This window comes from Suillus subalutaceus (assembly GCF_016647625.1).
Source record: "Suillus subalutaceus strain FC151 chromosome Unknown DFJ58scaffold_32, whole genome shotgun sequence".
Taxonomy (NCBI): domain Eukaryota; kingdom Fungi; phylum Basidiomycota; class Agaricomycetes; order Boletales; family Suillaceae; genus Suillus; species Suillus subalutaceus.
This window is the reverse complement of record NW_024540281.1, coordinates 72,514-89,602: the sequence shown is the minus strand read 5'-3', so window position 1 is coordinate 89,602 and position 17,089 is coordinate 72,514. Positions and strand designations below refer to the sequence as shown.

General features: G+C 45.7%; 7 protein-coding genes across 7 annotated transcripts; 4 read left to right on the top strand and 3 right to left on the bottom strand.

The window, feature by feature from the left end:
- Window positions 1-1,059: 1,059 nt before the first annotated feature.
- DFJ58DRAFT_778845 (HD domain-containing protein) lies at window positions 1,060-2,316 on the bottom strand (the record flags this gene model as incomplete). Its single annotated transcript, XM_041389664.1, has 10 exons — window positions 1,060-1,305; window positions 1,363-1,392; window positions 1,449-1,491; window positions 1,545-1,619; window positions 1,687-1,745; window positions 1,804-1,847; window positions 1,907-1,978; window positions 2,038-2,056; window positions 2,114-2,144; window positions 2,200-2,316. 10 exons carry the CDS (start codon window positions 2,314-2,316, stop codon window positions 1,181-1,183), a joined length of 615 nt encoding a protein of 204 aa, XP_041245676.1. The 3' UTR covers window positions 1,060-1,180.
- A 156-nt stretch (window positions 2,317-2,472) lies between these two features.
- DFJ58DRAFT_778836 (uncharacterized protein) lies at window positions 2,473-3,770 on the bottom strand (the record flags this gene model as incomplete). The annotated part of the gene is made up of 7 exons (XM_041389663.1): window positions 3,596-3,770; window positions 3,466-3,532; window positions 3,333-3,408; window positions 3,142-3,283; window positions 3,056-3,107; window positions 2,964-3,008; window positions 2,473-2,904 (listed from the first exon to the last, which is right to left on the bottom strand). Coding segments are annotated over exons 1-7 (865 nt in total), but the record flags the coding sequence as incomplete, so codon positions are not given.
- A 92-nt stretch (window positions 3,771-3,862) lies between these two features.
- DFJ58DRAFT_778832 (dienelactone hydrolase family-domain-containing protein) lies at window positions 3,863-5,579 on the top strand. The gene is made up of 9 exons (XM_041389662.1): window positions 3,863-4,204; window positions 4,260-4,343; window positions 4,413-4,439; window positions 4,494-4,615; window positions 4,673-4,708; window positions 4,770-4,823; window positions 4,881-5,016; window positions 5,068-5,159; window positions 5,213-5,579. The coding sequence occupies exons 1-9, from the start codon at window positions 4,081-4,083 to the stop codon at window positions 5,465-5,467; spliced, it is 930 nt and encodes a 309-aa protein (XP_041245674.1). The 5' UTR covers window positions 3,863-4,080; the 3' UTR covers window positions 5,468-5,579.
- Window positions 5,580-6,415: 836 nt separating this feature from the next.
- Window positions 6,416-6,613, bottom strand: DFJ58DRAFT_657889 (uncharacterized protein; the record flags this gene model as incomplete). The annotated part of the gene is made up of 2 exons (XM_041382003.1): window positions 6,416-6,536; window positions 6,585-6,613. Coding segments are annotated over 2 exons (150 nt in total), but the record flags the coding sequence as incomplete, so codon positions are not given.
- Window positions 6,614-8,989: 2,376 nt separating this feature from the next.
- Window positions 8,990-9,673, top strand: DFJ58DRAFT_657879 (uncharacterized protein; the record flags this gene model as incomplete). Its single annotated transcript, XM_041382001.1, has 1 exon — window positions 8,990-9,673. A coding segment is annotated over one exon (684 nt), but the record flags the coding sequence as incomplete, so codon positions are not given.
- A 1,879-nt stretch (window positions 9,674-11,552) lies between these two features.
- Window positions 11,553-11,822, top strand: DFJ58DRAFT_657969 (uncharacterized protein; the record flags this gene model as incomplete). The annotated part of the gene is made up of 1 exon (XM_041382006.1): window positions 11,553-11,822. A coding segment is annotated over one exon (270 nt), but the record flags the coding sequence as incomplete, so codon positions are not given.
- Window positions 11,823-16,485: 4,663 nt separating this feature from the next.
- On the top strand, window positions 16,486-16,752 carry DFJ58DRAFT_657971 (uncharacterized protein; the record flags this gene model as incomplete). The annotated part of the gene is made up of 1 exon (XM_041382007.1): window positions 16,486-16,752. The coding sequence occupies one exon, from the start codon at window positions 16,486-16,488 to the stop codon at window positions 16,750-16,752; it is 267 nt and encodes an 88-aa protein (XP_041245670.1).
- Between the last annotated feature and the right edge of the window lie 337 nt (window positions 16,753-17,089).

Genomic DNA, 17,089 nt, shown 5'->3' with positions numbered 1-17,089 from the left:
CGACGGACGGCCCTTGATTGGAGTCACCGCATTAACGCTTGCGGTCGAGCGTATTCAGCTTGGGGCAGCGCTTCACCATACACCACTTTTTTTTGGGGGGGGTCTTTTTCATACTTTTCCCTCCATGACACCATATTGTGGCACCGCACCCCGTTCAATTCATCAATGCCATCACCCATTATAGCTGCTGTGCACGGTCTTATTGTACCTATCCATCCATCCCCCTTTGGGAATGCCTAGAGCGTTCCCCATTCTATCATCTCGCACCGTCAGCGAGTCCTTAGTAGCCATTCGTCACTTCCATATCTTAAACATCCGTAGGTGCCACCTAAACCTCAATCAACTCAACCTACAACTCTAATGTCACGTTTTACGGCCACGAGCAGGCTTCGCGGGTGTGACTTGTACTCCCGGTTCATAACCCATCTCTTTACTTGTTCCGAGTACCTCCACCTTAAAGCTTAAGCACGAGAATACCGCCGGCGATGGCGTCCACCACGTCATGCTGTGTTGTTGCATTCTGTCTTTCTTCACGCTCTTTCCGTCTGCTGCGTCATGCTGTGTTGTTGCGCGTTCATGCACATACTATGGCCGACCTCTGCTTCATTTCACGGTGTTGTTGGACCACAAACTTCAATGACACAATTGATTTCCTCTTCTTCTCGAAGACCCTGAAAGCTGTCTTGATCGTGCATTCCTTTCCCCTCTCAACGTCTATGTCGATGGATTTTCAACGACAAAATTCTAGAGAAATTGCTGGGTGATTTTCGTAAGTATCACAATTGATCTCAATCACACATTTCACTGACGAAACTATGTAGGATCTTATTTCAGTTCAGACAGCCTAAAAGAAGCTGAGCAGACTCAATTGAACATACCAAAACACACTCGACTACCTTGAATGTCAACCGATCCTGGAGTATGTAACCTCTCGGTAGAAATGGGATTGGTGAGAAACGCGCGCGTGCGCGTCGTCGCGCTGCACTGTCGCTTCCTTAAAGTCAATACATTCGAAAGCCACTGCATCCCCTGCATTCCATTCAAACCGTTCGTTATGGACAGACACTGTCTATTTGCAGACGATGCTAATATAGTATTTCCTGAGTGGTTACTGCCAACACTGTATTGTCGTAGAGCCGACCGAAGGGGAATCCTTGTTCCTTATATCAACCAAATCCAGCTAGCGCGAGCGAGTCCGCGCCAAATCCTCACCCCACCGCTTGATCTCTGGATGACGCAAATGAGGCAAACTGGAGTCGAAAAAAGGCTGAAGATCCAGTGCATGCGCCGTTTCGTATTCGCGTGCTACGCACGCACATTAATATGTCGTGAACATAACACGATAACGACGCAGCTACATACCTTGCAGCGCCATCTCCAGTCTATCAAGGTCTACAAACACGTCAAAAATAAATCAAAGCACGGCAGTAGGAATAGCAAAGACAGACCTTTGACGAACTTCGCTTCGTTCGTTTCTCCTTCCTCGTATTCCTGCGTAAAGCAACAGATTTGAATTGAGCCATTTTGAGCGATGTAGGACTTACGTTCCAGAGGGCTTCGATTCGCAGCGCTGCTGGAGAGCCATGGAGCATATCATGCACAAAATTATGCATCGCTTCCTATACGGTAAAAGATGTTTTGAGTCAAAGGTATGACTCTGGGTGTTGTAAGGTATGAATGGCTGACCGCTTCTAAGCGCCGTTTTTCCTGTTTCGAAGTACCTTCTCGAGGCGTGATGTCACCCACTGTTATGTCATCAATACTGATATTCGCAACACAAGAAAACATATGTCACGGATTTACCTTGCGCTTCAGCAAGATCATGCACGACAGCCATCATGACGCATCTTCAGGCACCGCCGTAAATATTTCATTCCACAACTCATCTACGATGGAAGTAACGCACTTGGAAACATCGAGCATGCTGTCAGACGTACACATGGCGAGTATAGCCATGCGGTACATATGGTCTGATATACTATCGGGAACGCGAGTGAGTGAGTCATGCCATGCTATGGAAGGGTGTGCATCGCGAACCTCTCTGCATTTGGGATCTGCAAAATCGGGTGGTGAGTGATTCAGCGGTACCTTTGGAGGGTAGGGATATGTTCCTTGTTATCGACCCATCCTGTGCGCTTTTGAGTCTACTCGAAAGTGCATGAGTGCAGGGATCGTACGTTGAGTAATGTGGATCTGTACCTTTAATCTTTCTAGCACGTGGAAGAACGCAAGCCTATCGATGGACGCGTCACCGGTCGATACATACAATGGCGGAAACACGCGCTTAGCAGGAGGGGCAATCTCAGACTGGTCCATGTGCACAAAGTGAAATACGAAAGGATCAAAGGGCCCGCTTACGGAGCTAGATGGATCTCCGACTTCCGACTTCCGATGATAAGATATGAATCATATGATACGATTTCAAAATCAAAAAGAACATGAGGGCGCCTACGAGACCTTGCCAGAAGACACGGCCTGCTGCTCTACGCCGTTTGCTGCCCCTCCGAATTTCCATCAAATCTGCCTCTATGTCTGCTTCTTTGCTGGGGCCTAGCATTGCTATGCTCTTGCCTAAGCCGCCAACGCCGACCATGCTTGAGTGAAGCCCTGCGCCTTTGGCACGACGCCTCGAGCCATTGGCGCCGGAGTTGCCACCGGCACCCGAAGAGGGATTAGTGAGGGTGACGGCCGTGAGGGGGAAAGGGAAAGGCGAAGGTAGCTCATCGACGGAGAGGGAGTGGGGGTTGGTGAAAGGGCCGGTTGTAATGGGTGTGTTGCTTCCAAGCGAACCATTGACAAGGTTCTCTCCTCGAAGTGCGAGGGGTGTTGGAGGGGGAGAAGTGCCGACTTTATTTCGCAATTTCCGAGTGATATGGGACCGAGATTGGGCATCTAGCGTTGCGTCTGATTGATGTGGTGAATGAAAATTGGAGGATATTGAGATGAGAGAGTGAGTGACGTACCGTTTACGGTTCCCTCGCCTTCTTTTTCCTCTCTTGCACGCCGTCCTGCGCTTCTTCTATGCCTTCGAGGAGCCTTTCTCGTATGCGATCACGGCCCTTGCGCCATTCTTCCTCGACTCTTTCACGTTCCTCCTCGTAGGCGGTCTGTATTGATTCCAGGCTATGTTTTTCTTCGAACGGCATGCTGGGCGAGCAAGGCGGAGCGCTCGAGAGAAATGGGATACAAGCGGAGGTTATAAAGAGGATGAGTTTCTGGACGAGAAGCGAGCTGCATTGCGGCGCTGTGGAGTGCAGAGATATTTTCAGTGAAGTGTCGTCCTCTAACACGAAATTGAGCGGAGATGAGAAAAATGGTTGGGAGGGACATACTCGTCTCTGCGGTCTAACATCTCTTTTCCTACTTTGCCTGATATATCCTTTCTCTTTTTCTCTCGTTTTGGATCGTCTTTGTTTGCATGCAGGTTAGTACGTATACTTGAGAAGGCAAGAAATAAAGACATACCCTGCACGCGGGATGGACCAGCAATTGGATGAGCGTTATGATAATGAGGATTAGGACCCTGAGGGGGCTGCATATTCGAATAAGCAATTGACATGGGTATGTTGTCTGGTTGAATAATGTCTGTGCGCGCCTTGTGGGTTGATGCATATGGTAGGGCGAACATTCCTGGCTGTGGTGGCATCGTACGGGGATAGATTTTTCCAAATGTTTGATTTTCAGCGTAAACCGAAAATCGTAAGGAAACTGCGAGCTCGACGAACTTTGTTCGACTGTGCGGGCTAGAAGCTCTCACTGGCCGGGAGGAGGTTAGTTTTGGGTTACTATAAAAAGAAATTCATTGTAACCGATCAATACAGGTCACGCGGCGGCCCGAGCCATGACCGTCCGTCGTGGTCCTCATAATATTGCAGTCATGTTCGCTTTTCTTAGTACTTCAAAGTCACTTCTAGTACACACGGAGCAGTCGGTTTGGTGCGCAGGAACGTTACATATGGTCTTGTACTAAGAACTCCCAAAGCGTTCCCACTGTGTCACACCAGCTTACTCTGGCATCAAGATTCTTAGCAACTTTGGTCAACCCCATACACTAAGCATCAGCGATATAAGTTACAGCTTATGCATCGCCGTATAGTCAGCCCGTTCACCACACATGCCGCTCGTGTTGCGTATCCCTTCAAAAGTGGATATCGGTATCGGGGATTGGTTGCTAAGAATATGAAATGTCAGCCTATTAAAACATGTGCGTCATATATGTCCTATCCGTGAAAACCTTCCGATCATGACCCTTATATAAGTCGATATCAGAAGAACATCTAGACAGTACTCTCAAGCCCTCAAACCACATCCAAACATGAGTTTTTGCAAGCACTGCATCCAAGGCGTGTTTATATCCACTCGACGATCGCGATCAACATCGAATACTGATTGCTGATTTTGATTACCAACAGGTGTACGCCATGAGGGTGAGGCTCTGGGTGAGAACTTTTCCAATTCGCTACGTTGCACTTTCTCATCAGTCTCGTCACCAGGCAAACTTGAAACCATCGCCGGTGTCGATTGCTACGTCGCTACCCCTACTGTTGACTATCCCAAGGACAAAGTCATCCTATTCCTGCCGGATGTTTTCGGTATCGAGCTCCTCAATAACAAGGTATGCAATTCGTACACCATTCCTCCCACTTAGACTAACAATGGGGTCCGACACCAGCTTCTAGCAGATGACTTTGCAAAAAACGGCTTCAAGGTTTGCATCCAAAGCCCATAACATCATGATGCACGGACCCGGGACTGATGACATCATATAGGTCGTTGCACCCGACTACTTAAACGGCGATGCTCTTGCTGCTGATGCCATGAACGTTAGTCGTGCCTGATCTCCTCTGCATCGCACGCTCTGATCCCGTGCCCACTCACAGTCTCCCTCGTTTGATTTGATGGGATGGCTCTCCAAGCACGGCGCCGACCAGACCCGCCCGCCCGTTGATAAGGTCATCGCCGCACTCAAAGCGGAAGGTGTCACCAAGTTTGGCGCAACTGGCTATTGCTTCGGCGGTATGTTTCTCCACTCGGCTACTTCTTCCTCTACCTGACGGTGCCTGTCAGGTCGTTACACTTTTGACCTTGCATTTGACAACGCCATTCAGTGCTCCGTGGTCTCCCACCCCTCGCTCTTGAAGGTCCCCCAAGACCTCGAGGTAACGCATACTGTCCGGCATAGTGTTTTGCCCTCTGAACTCATTATTTCTAGACGTACTTTTCCAAATCACAGGCACCTCTCCTGATCAACTCCTGTGAAGTCGATCAGATGTTCCCTATCGCAGCCCAAGCACAGGCCGATCAAATCTTTGGCGATGGGAAATTTGCCCCAGGGTACAAGCGCGAGTATTTCCCTGGTTGCACGCATGGGTTTTCTGTACGTGGGGATATAAAAGACCCATTGATCAAAGCTGGGAAGGAGGGCGCGTTCAAGGCGGCCGTGGAGTTCTTCATCGCGCACCTGTGAGCAGTCTGTCTGTTATAGGTGTGGTACGAATACAAATGCAATATGCAATATGCAATCAAATACGAAACTAAAATTGTAACCTGACGTGTGCAATCGTACTACCACGTTGCTAGTCACCCGTGAGAGCATGCCAGCAATACTTACTGCAATACTGCAGCGTATGCATCTCCATGCCGATGACAGTGTTCATCTTTTCTACGAGCTGTATATAAGATATCATTGGGTGACTTCCCGGAGAATTTAGAATCCTAGATATCGTTTCAAATCTTATTTGTCGGAGATTTACCGTGCGGAGCACGGTCATCTACAATATTGTGTGACCTGCAGATTCAAAACAACACCAAAGAAATCTGACTCGTTATGGTATCAAAGGCTACCTGACACAGTCACTGCGGAAACGACAAAATAAACGGATCCGCATAGAGTCCGAATATAGCCTGTAAATACACACAAAGCATAGAATGCAAATCGAGGCAAAGTACACCAATGCAGATACAGAAAGGTTCAGTTTTGACATGCAAAACCGACTGTGAAATGATGAGATTTCCAGACGCGGGTTTGTTGTCTGCGTGTTAAGCAGACCTCAGTTTTAATATTGATTTAAATGATTTGCACATCAGATTATGGTCGGGTTTTCAACTGAAAGCAGATCTGATTTTGATGTACATACAAACAAGGTGATGTATACGATGACGGCCGGCTACTAGGTATCCTCCACATCCTCCAGGCTTTCCCTCGTCACTCTCCCTGTACGATGAACAACAAGCAATGATCCTGCCATGTCAACTGTATGCAAATGAGCCTGGAGCATATACAACAAGATATGACAGGAGCTTACCTGTAAACTGAGGCGGTGGCATCGCAGCCCCAGCCGTCGTGAGAGGTAAAGTTGGTCAACCTTCGTACGACGCAGCATGCTACGATCTGGAAGTGGATGTTAGCATACACTCAAAAGACTGCATTTGTGCAAACCGTTGATGCGATAGCAGCAGGGACATTCGCAATGATCGACAGGACTGCATTCAAGTTGACGAGCATGAAGATCGTCGCCATCAAGTTTGCCAAAAATCTGGGGTAATGATTGAATAAATGAATGGGCAGCACACAGTGAACGTACGCAATAGCAAAGTAGATCAGACCGTCTCCATTTAACCTCACATCAGCTGGGTGGGAGCGGACTCAGCGGAGATGGTTGTGGTTGCAAGTCAAGAAGGGAAACAGCGACTTCGAGAGACTTGGGAGAATTTTATCAAACTTAGCTGATACTAGTAATAAAACTTTCCCGAGGTATGGATAGGTGGGTTGACGAGTCAGAAAAGACTCTGCTTATGGTACTTGCCCTAAGCCTTGCGGGAAAGAACGAATATCCCGCTAGACTTAGGATGGGGTTAGGCAGTATTTGCAAGGCGTAGATATTGGTCTGGAAATTTGATAAGATCAAGTCGGAAAATGCTCTGCTTACATTTGTGGCCTTCCCAGGATCTCTCAAAATTTGCGGCACATCGACTTTGGGTGGGGTTTACTGTATGACGCGGGTTTGGGTACAATTATACAAGTTATCTGTCTCGGAATAGGGTAGGACTATTTTCTCATCTCCGCAGTGAGTAACAAAACAGACGTCATAATGAAATCCGGAATATACCATTCTCACGGGTGACCTGCCATTCTAGTCTGTCATCAGGTAACCAACCTGAAAATGATAAAGCTTTGCAAAATCATATCTAGTTCAAAATTTATATAATATATATCAGAATTGGAATCTACTTGAGAAAGCTTTATATACCTGGACTAAGTGGGATGAGAACTGCCCGAAGCACAATCATGGCAGACTGCTTGCCATCTTTTCACATGTTGCAAAGCATGACAAAGGTTTGCAAGGTCAGACACAAGATGTAATTAAGCCAAGGGTGCCAATGGATTACCATCAAGTCTCAGGCTTTATCACTCATTTTGACAAATAGAATCAATTTTTATTCATGGGATATACAGAGGTAGTATGGTAGTATTATTAGATAAGGACAACAATGAAGGACCAAGGAGGGGCCACAAAGGGGACACAAGGGGCCATGACAAAGGACCAAGAAGGGGCCACAAAGGGGACACAACAAGGGGCCACAACAAAGGACCAAGGAGGGGCCACGAAGAGAAGAAGTAATTGACGAGCTGAGATTCCACCTGGGCAAGGACTGCGATCACACGGTCTATGAGGGAGAGTTGATAGGGATGATCCTTGCAGTTGAGCTACTGAGGAAAGCAGGAGGTGAAGGAACGATGGCACTAGGGGTGGACAACCAAGCAGCGATACGCGCAAAAAACACCTTCAACTCTCAACCCGGCCACTATCTCATGGACACCTCTCACGATGACCTTCAAAAGGTGCTCCCACATGATGATGGAAGGAAACTGGTAGTATGCTGGACTCCAGGCCACATTGACATTCCGGGAAATGAAAGGGCGGACAAGAATGCAAAGAAAGCAGCGAAAGGAGATGTATCAGAGGCTAGAAGGCTCCTGAACTCTCTTAGAATGACATCAACGGCCCCCATCACGTTGCCTTCCAGCAAATCATCCACGCTGCAAAACTTCAGATTGAAAATCAAGAGAGAAGCCGAGAAGGTCCTACAAAACTCCCCCTGCTACGCCATCTTGCATTCCATAGACCCCTCCACCCCTTCAAAACACTTCTCAGAGATCATAGATGAATTTCCACGACGTCACAGCTTGCTGCTTTTCCAGCTATGATTGGGGCACGCACTCCTCAACAAACACCTTCAGCGCATCGCAAAAACAGATTCAGCAAGATGTCCCCAATGTGATGCAGGAAACGAGTCCATTCATCATTTCCTACTCACCTGCCCAGCATACTCCAAACAACGTGACATTCTTAGACTGGAGCTGGGAACAAAAGCCAACCATGTAAAACACATCCTCAACGAGACAAAATGCTTGAAACCGCTGTTCAAATATATCACCAGTACAGGAAGGTTCAGATCAGTGTTCGGAGACATATCGCCGCCAAAAGACAAGAACAAGAACAGCAACTGAACGAACCTAACCCCCACCCCCCCTTCTGTAACCAATACCATTTCACCTTAAGCTGGTGTCATTGTCCACACCCAGGCCAGGACCATTGTACATGATCCATCATTCACATACAAGAACAAAAGTAGACAGATTAGTTACTGCATGTATTGTCTAACATAGGGCTACGCCCCAACGGACAATAAACAAGGATTAAAAAAAAAAGGAGGGGCCATGACAGAGGATCAAGGAGGGACCACTTAAGGAGGAACCATGATGGAGGGCTAAGAGGAGGAGGGTATGAGCACCCTGGTGCATGACAGTGTAGTATTGTATTCTAAGTTAGTTCGAGGCACAAGAATGTACATAGAATGAGCTCTATGTGGTGACACAACTTTCTGGAAGTTCTCACCCTTCTTGCTTTGTATCATCACAAAGTACTCACAAGTCCTTTACTGCTCGACTACACTTCTTTTAATCAACATGCTGCGAATTTGAGGTGATCCAAACTTGAACGTCTGTCCTGACTATGCTTCTGATGACTTCGTCAACACACAAGCTCAGCTCATTAATGAGGACATTGCTGAAGAACAGGCAGTTCAGCTGCTTAAGAACATTTGGCAGGCTAGCAACAACACTGAGAAACGCCTGTGGCAACAGCAAGTAAATGACAACAAAGAGGAACAAGCTCACCATGATCATCTAGAAGAGGATGAAGAGGAACACCTAAAGCAAGAACACTTAGCAGAAGAGGAAGAGGCCCACAAGGAAGAACAGAAGAAAAAAAAGCACAAGTACACTCCAATCCAGAACACAGGCATCCTGGATGATCCAGCCATCACACTGTGTTCCTACGCTCTTCGCAAGTTAGACAAAGGAGAGTATGTAGAAATGTGGTACTTCACTAATGATGGACTTGATGAAGCAGCTGTTAAGAAGACAATGGATGATGATGCCATGGTTCTGTCTACCCTCACAGACAGTTTGACAGCATGGGTCTCTGCAGCGTCAATGTGCAATGCGTGTTCCATCATCAATGATAAGAACCTGCCATTCGAGGATTTCTGTCAGGCCTGCCCACATTTCCTAACTGTGCTACTAGAAACGGATTGGCCGCAAGATAGAATCAAAATGATGGCACTCTTTTGGAGGAACTTACAAGTTCACAAGTATCATTATTTGTGACTGATGGACACAGAAGACACTGCTACTCTACCAAGTGGAACAATATAAACAGTGGCACATTGTAGCCAAGTCTGCAGCAGGTTCATATGATCTCGTAGAGATCAATGAGAAGGTCCCAGAAGAAACGATGACCTGCACCAAACTAGTCTGGTGCATGGCTGACTAACATTCTCATAAGAAGCCTGACATCATAAAGACCATGATTGCAACATCCTGAGCCAAAGCCTGGCCTAAGAAAAGAACTTGCTTTTTTTCTTCATCCTTCTGCAAACCCAGTTAGCAGGAATGAATATTTTTGGAGATTTATTCTTGGATTCAGTTTCATTTTATTTGGCTTAAAAATGACTTAGCATGAACTTCTCACATGTCAGGTGACTGAAAATTATTTCCCATGCAAGTTGTCCTGTGGGAACATGCAGGAAACCCTAAATACAAAGTACCACACCAGTTTGGCCCCTAACAGAAAATGTGATAGCCAAACACAAACACAACACATGGACTGGCACATTACATAATCAGTGTCTAGACCTTTCTGCTTTGTCATGAGAAGTCACATGACTAACACCAAGTCAAGATGACTCATCTATATACCCAAATGACTTAACCATCTGAAGTGACTTACAATGATTCAACTTGATTCAGTATGACTCACACTAACTTATATGACTCAGTCTGACTGGAGATGACTTGACAGGAACCTTAAAGTACTGGTAGCATAGCCCTTAATTTTGTCTATATAAGAGCCCCCTTCTTTCAATAAAAAAAAGAGGATTTCCCCTCCAGTTCTTGAGTGTGAAGTGTGGCTGAAGCCAAACAACAGTGAAGAGCTGTTGAAGATGGGTGAAGGTACTCTTCTGTGAGATACCATTAGTGTGAGCTCATCATCCTCCACAACCACCAAGCCTGGTACTGCCCCCATTTGTTTGTTTTTTCCGTATTCTTCTTTTATTTTTCTGCAACTTTTGTGTTGTTTCCTTAGTCTACCTAAGACTTTGCATAGCTTAGTGGGGGAGCTTTGAAGTTGATAATTGTGCACTTGACCACACACATCTGAGTAGTAGTACTGAGCTAGGGTTTCATTGCCATAAGGCTTTAGCTATTGAAAGGGGACTTGGTGTCAAATACCAAGGACATCTGTTCCTGTTTCTGTTTGAATACTCGAAGTGAGTTCCTTGACAGCAGGTTCAGTAGTACTGAAAGTTCTCTGAGCACTGACTAGTCCTGACCAGTGATCCTACCTGTTTGCACTGTGGGAGTGACCATTATAGCTTCACATGAATCTTTGTAGTAAAATTGCCATTGGGCATCCTTTTGGTATGAGAAGGTATACTTGTTTCTTTTGTCCAGGCATTGTTGGATTGGTCACTCACACTACTGATCTCACAAAGCACTTTCTGCTGATAGTGGCTTAGGTATTGCTAATTAGCCATCCACGAACGACCATGTTATCAGTCATTGGTATTTGTCTGAATCACTGACCGTGGAGATATTTGGTTTTATAGGTGTTCATCTATAGACCATCTATCTAAGAAGACAATGAGAGGAAGAGTTTATTGGGAGGAGTATTTGAAAAGAGACAATGCTTGAGACTACAAGGTCAGTATCAGCAGTGAACAATACACATATCCTTTACTCATTGTTCTTTTTTCTTATGATTCAATTCTATCAATTACAAAAATGCTTCATGCTATGCGCCACATGCCTCATGCTACACGCTACACGCCACATGCCACACACCACATGCTTCACATCCCATCATGCACCATCTGATCAATGGGCTAGTTCCTCATCTAGGCAATGTGACACTAGAGACGCATGTAAACGCTTGGTGCCACCTGAGCATGCCCACAGAACCAAAAAGCCTTGCCAGGATTTTTGATCAGGCACAAACAGAGGTGTCCTCTCCACTTGTGCCATATGCCTTGGATGGAAATCACATAGAATTATTGAGTGCAAGGCACCCAAACTGTGGGACGAGTCTTATGACACTCTCTGTGCTCAAATTGGCAAAGTACTTACCATGCAAGATGGAAAACCTGTCTGCAGTGACTGGCAATGTGTCAGTGGATGTGTCGAGATCACACATGACCACAGACATTTCTGCTCTGGATGCAGCCTCTCATCTCATGGAGCTCAGACATGTCCTTGAGCACAGAAAGACAATGCAGAAGCTTGGGCATCAGGACTCATTGCTACCAGACTCATTGACAGGTACCCTCACATTCCTGACGGCCTTCATCAAGGTTTCATTCTTGATATCCCTATTATTAAAGTTATGCAAGCCCCTCCTGATAAAAAATCTGTTGAGATGTATCAACAAGAATTTCACTCCATTGTACAGACCAAACTTGAGAAAGGACACTATATTGGTCCACTTGAAATTAATGAGGTTGAAAGTCTTATCAGGCCGTTTCAATTGTCGCCCTTCTCTATTGTACCCAAGCCTGGTCAGCCAGGGTGTTATCACATCATCCAAAACTACTCCTGTTCTCACATTCCTTCAGCCAAATTTCCTAATGCTTCAATCAACTTGTATATTAATGCAGATAATTTCCCTAGTACTTGGGGAACATTCCATGTACTTGCACTCACAATCAGTAGACTGCCACCAGGATCGCAAATTGCCATTAGAGACGTGTCTGAAGCTTATTGCACAGTTCCAATTCATCCCTCACAATAGCCAGATTCCATCATCCAGATCTTGGACAAACACTTCTGCATTGACACATGCATGTGTTTTGGCTTATGCCTATCAGCCGGAGCCTATGGAAATCTTGCAGATGCAGGTCTGGACTTGTCTTGCTTGAAAGGAATTGGCCTGACCTCAAGATGGGTCGACAACCACTTGTTCATTTGGATTGTGTCATATACTGTACTTCCAGTTCCAGTCTGGATATCCGGATCACAGATCCAATCCAGATCTGTTATTCCCTTCCATTGTCCTGGTCCACTATTCATTTCCTGTTTACATAACCTTAATACAGCGTCTATCTCCTTTCAGTAATCCTTTGTCTACCAGTACTCCGGTTATCTGTACTTCCATCTGTCTTACTAATCTGTTACATAAAATTCATCTCTGGTTCATGATTGGTGACCAATCCTACTTACCAATAGTCTTTGCATATGCTTCGTACATAGCCTTGGACATTGCTGACTGATCATTCTGTTAGGTACCTATAGTATATAAACTCTTGTACAACTTTGTAACACCTCAGTTTGAATATCATATTAGATTCTACTCATCCTCATCTTGGACTCAAGTCCTCCTCCGTCCGCCTTCCATCTTCCATCTGGACTTGAGTTACTTTGACTCTTATCTACTCTGAGACTTAAGATTGATTCCTATAGTCTACATCTCCGCCTCTGTCTTAGGACAGTCTATCTCTGTTAGTTTCTAGTTTAGACTCTGTCTGGATTAGCCATTACAGCTACTCGTCTGATATCCAGAAGTCATCCGGACCAGACTATGATACTTGTCCGTCCCTCTGGACGTGATATCCTTAGCCTCCTGAAATAAGGGGCAATACTCGAGAAAGGGGCACAGCACATGAGCTGAGGCCAAAGCCCTTTGGATTTGTTACCCTTTGAGTATGGTCCTAACAGATTCTCAAAGAGTACATTGCAACTTACAATGAAAAGAGAAAACAATGGCACAAAGAGGACAACAGCGACATGGGGAAGGATATGGTTTGGGGGCCACATCTTTGAGGACAGGACATTGGAAGAGTTTGACAAAGACTGTCAGTTTCCAATCATTGATATATCAGGAGCATCAGCGAGGTTGAATTGAGGATAGTTGTTTCTTGTGCAACCTCACTGACATTGATGAAGTATCAGAGGAGCTTGATGTTCTGTGGGAGATTCCCAAAGACAAGCTGTTTGCATATGCTAATCATTACATTGGCATCATTTGAAATCTTGCACAGGACAAAGTATACCTTTTCAAAGAGAAGAAACAGAAATACCTCTTGGCAATTGAAGTGTGGCAACAGTGTGACACACACATTTTACTTGACATACAACAATTGTATAGTAAGCTGTTACATACAACCCTTGTCATCCTGAAAGGACGTGCTTATCTTATGTCTCTGGAAGTTATGCTACGCCTTGCCTTTGAGAAGCCTTTTCTCCCATGCAGACCAGTCAAGAGCCTTGAACCAGACCTCCACTGGTGGAAGATGCTACTTCAGAGTGCATTTGTCAGTCATCTAATTCCTAAGCCACTCACATTACATGACCCAGCTGCATACTCAGATGCCAGCTCAGGTGTTGGAATTGCTATCATCATTGAAAGCAGATGGTGAGCTTAGTGCTTATGCAAAGGCTGGCAGATGCTCGGTGGAAAAAAAAGGTATTGAATGGGCAGAAGTGGTCGGATTCAAGCTCCTTACTCTGTATATTATCAGAATGGGAGAATCAGAAAGACACTTCAGGGTCTACAGTGACAACCAAGGTGTCATTGAAGGCTGGAGAAATGGGTGCAGCAGGAACACGGCTGTCAATGCTGTGTTCAAATGTATCTTCAATCTTATCTACAATTCCTCAGCACCTTACTCATTTCACCCAGCCTATGTCTTGAGCAAGCATAACACAGCAGATGATCCATCAAGAGGTATCTACCATAGCATGGAGTTCTTCCTCCTGACCCTTGTGATACCCACCAAACTACAACCCTTCATCATCTCCACAGATCTGTCAGACTACAGCACAGACAGAATTGACTTGTCCCTCACCAACAGCACTGCTTGTGACAATTCTGATCGAACCCGCAGCAATGAACACAAGGATGACTCAGACTCACTCTTCCTCATTCATCAGGAGCAGCAACAGCACTGCTATTAGCTCGCTGTGAAAGAGAAATAGCGACTAGGCGGTTAGCAACTAGTGCTACTTATCCAAATAGGTGTGAGTGTAATATTCGACCCAAGAGGACTGCTAATGAAGCTCCCTACTAATAAGCAAGGGGAGCGATAGCACAAAGGGCTTAAAACCTATAGCAACCTAAGACCAAAAACTAGTGAGTAGCACTATAGCAATCAGCAACTAAGAGAGTTCCGACAGAGAAATGTGCATATAAGTGAGATGCACTGTGCAAGGTATTTTATGCGATAGTGCTATGTGAATGTGCAACAAGCGACTGTGAGAAGAAATCAAAGGAGGGGAAGTGAAGGTATAGTAAGATGGTGCAAGTGAAATGCCTGGTAGTGGCTAGATGTAGTGCAAACTACCGATAGTGATTCTGACGTTGTGAAAGTCAAACTATGAGGATCCTTAGCAACGTGCACTTAGAGCAAGTCAAGCGACATGTGATCAGAGAGAATGGCAAGAGCGGAATCGATTGCAAAAAACTGAGATATAGTGACTAAGGTGACTCTGACACACCAGCAAAGGTATGTGGAAGGGAAGTAAAGTACTGTAAGTGCGACAAGCCATTTTATCATACTGTGTAAAAGTTTGGGAATGTGTAGGCAAGAATAGTAGCGATGTAGAGACTCGATCCTGGGTAGCCTCACAATGGCACATATTGCAACATAGGTCGAGTCTACAGTATCATGCATGTAACACGACACTTGCGCGATAAACGCGACGTTCGCGCGACGTGCGCAACTTAGGCGACACTTCCGCGACATAGGCGACACTTCCGCGACTTGCGCGCGCTTTAGGCGAACTTTCCCACGCCTAAGCGCTATAGGGCGCCTGACTTCCCACTGTGTTTTCCCATGTCCAACCAAGTTCCCAGGTATGCATTTCTCCATTTATCATTTATTTCAACATCGTACCATGTTTATTTTCACTTGGTACACATTTTTCATTACACATTTTTTTACTTTACACAACACACATTACCACGGACCACCATCATCATAGACAGTCACCATCTCCGAGTTTTTATTATGTTTTGAATAAATCATCGCAAGCCCTAGTAGCAGTTAGCTCTAGTGGCCATATCCGCATCAGTTGTCTTATCAGCATCTCAGTACACGTCTTAACATCTCACTATCGCTCGCATACCGCTTTCACCCTGTTCCGCTTTTCGACGCGCGACTATCCCGCGCTTCGCGCGCCTATAGCGCCTTTGTTCCCGCGCTTTCGCCTTATCACGCGCTTTGCGCATTCCCCCTAGAGTTGACCAGTGGATATTTGCTTTCTCCGCTTCCCCTAAGGGACGAACATATCGCACTCATATTTTCCTCCCTTCAACAATTATATCAGCTGCACCCTCAGCTGAGTTGAAGATCCTTCAGTGACACAGGCAAAAGCACAATGTTCCTACAGGTAATAAAACATGCAGTGCAGTGGGACATGAGGATACATGTAATAAGACCTGTGACTGATTAGTAGCAACATTTAAGGACTAATAACACACCAGCAGAGGTAGGTGGACATAGGCAGGACATGGGAGGATGGAGTACCTAGGTGTCAGATTGGATAGTGCGCTATGGGAGAAAAGTGGTCCCGAAATGGATAGCTTGAGAATTGTAGCACTGGTGACTGGTGTTTTACTCTCTTCCTCTAGGCAAGGCAAAATATGCCTATGACACTCATACATGCCTAGCGCTGGTATGATTGTCACATTGCAGTTCAAGGCCACTATTCCAGCAGAACAACCAGCTAAGCCCTAACCTTACAAACCCAGATTGATCCCAGTGCCATCACAACTATGTCCCCATTGCTTAGTGTGAGAATGAATGAGATTATAGTTCCTGCTGAAGACAAGAGTAGCAATGGGACCAGACGAGAAGTTCCTTGCCATCACAGAAGATGATCTGGAGAGAGTATTGACAGTTATGAACCTATCCTGGGTGATAGGAATGAGGGAATGCTATGGGGCAGGCTTGTTGGTCTTTCACGTCTTCTGTGATGAACGAGCCATTCCAGAAGATCAGCATTGTCCCATTGACATGCATACACTTCTGAACTTTGTCGCCAGCTGCGCAGGTTCATACTCTGGAAAAATGTTAGTTAACTACCTCTATGCCATAAAAGTGTGGCACATGCTGTATGGTCAGCCATGGATTGTTCAGCAGGACGAGCTGAAAGCATCTTTGGACGGTGCAATTGAACTTATGCCGGTGTGAAAAACACAACCTAACTAGGCACTTGTAAAGGTACTCAGCCAGTATATGTCTAATGTTCTGCCTATGCTGCTATACTTGCAACAAAGATCCAAGAACGTTCAACCCAAGGGAAAAGCTACTAAGGGCAACTCAAGATCGAAAGACCCAAAAGAGCGCTAATGCGCAGTGTGGCAATCATATTGGCGCTAGGCATGTATACCTGCATAAGCCTTCAATAGGTGGACCAAAGTTATCCCTCATATTATTCACTACTCCCCTATCAGCAGTCTTCACTTGTCTCAGCCATAACCAAAACCCTTGTCCGGCGCTATTCCGCACTTTCCCGCACTATGCATGC

Excerpts from the sequence above, each read along its gene's own strand:
- DFJ58DRAFT_778832 (XM_041389662.1), top strand. The coding sequence starts at position 4,081 with ATGCATCGCCGTATAGTCAGCCCGTTCACCACACATGCCGCTCGTGTT. Across the intron at positions 5,017-5,067 it reads AACTGGCTATTGCTTCGGCG|GTCGTTACACTTTTGACCTT; the intron begins GTATGTTTCTCC and ends GGTGCCTGTCAG. Across the intron at positions 5,160-5,212 it reads AGGTCCCCCAAGACCTCGAG|ACGTACTTTTCCAAATCACA; the intron begins GTAACGCATACT and ends CATTATTTCTAG.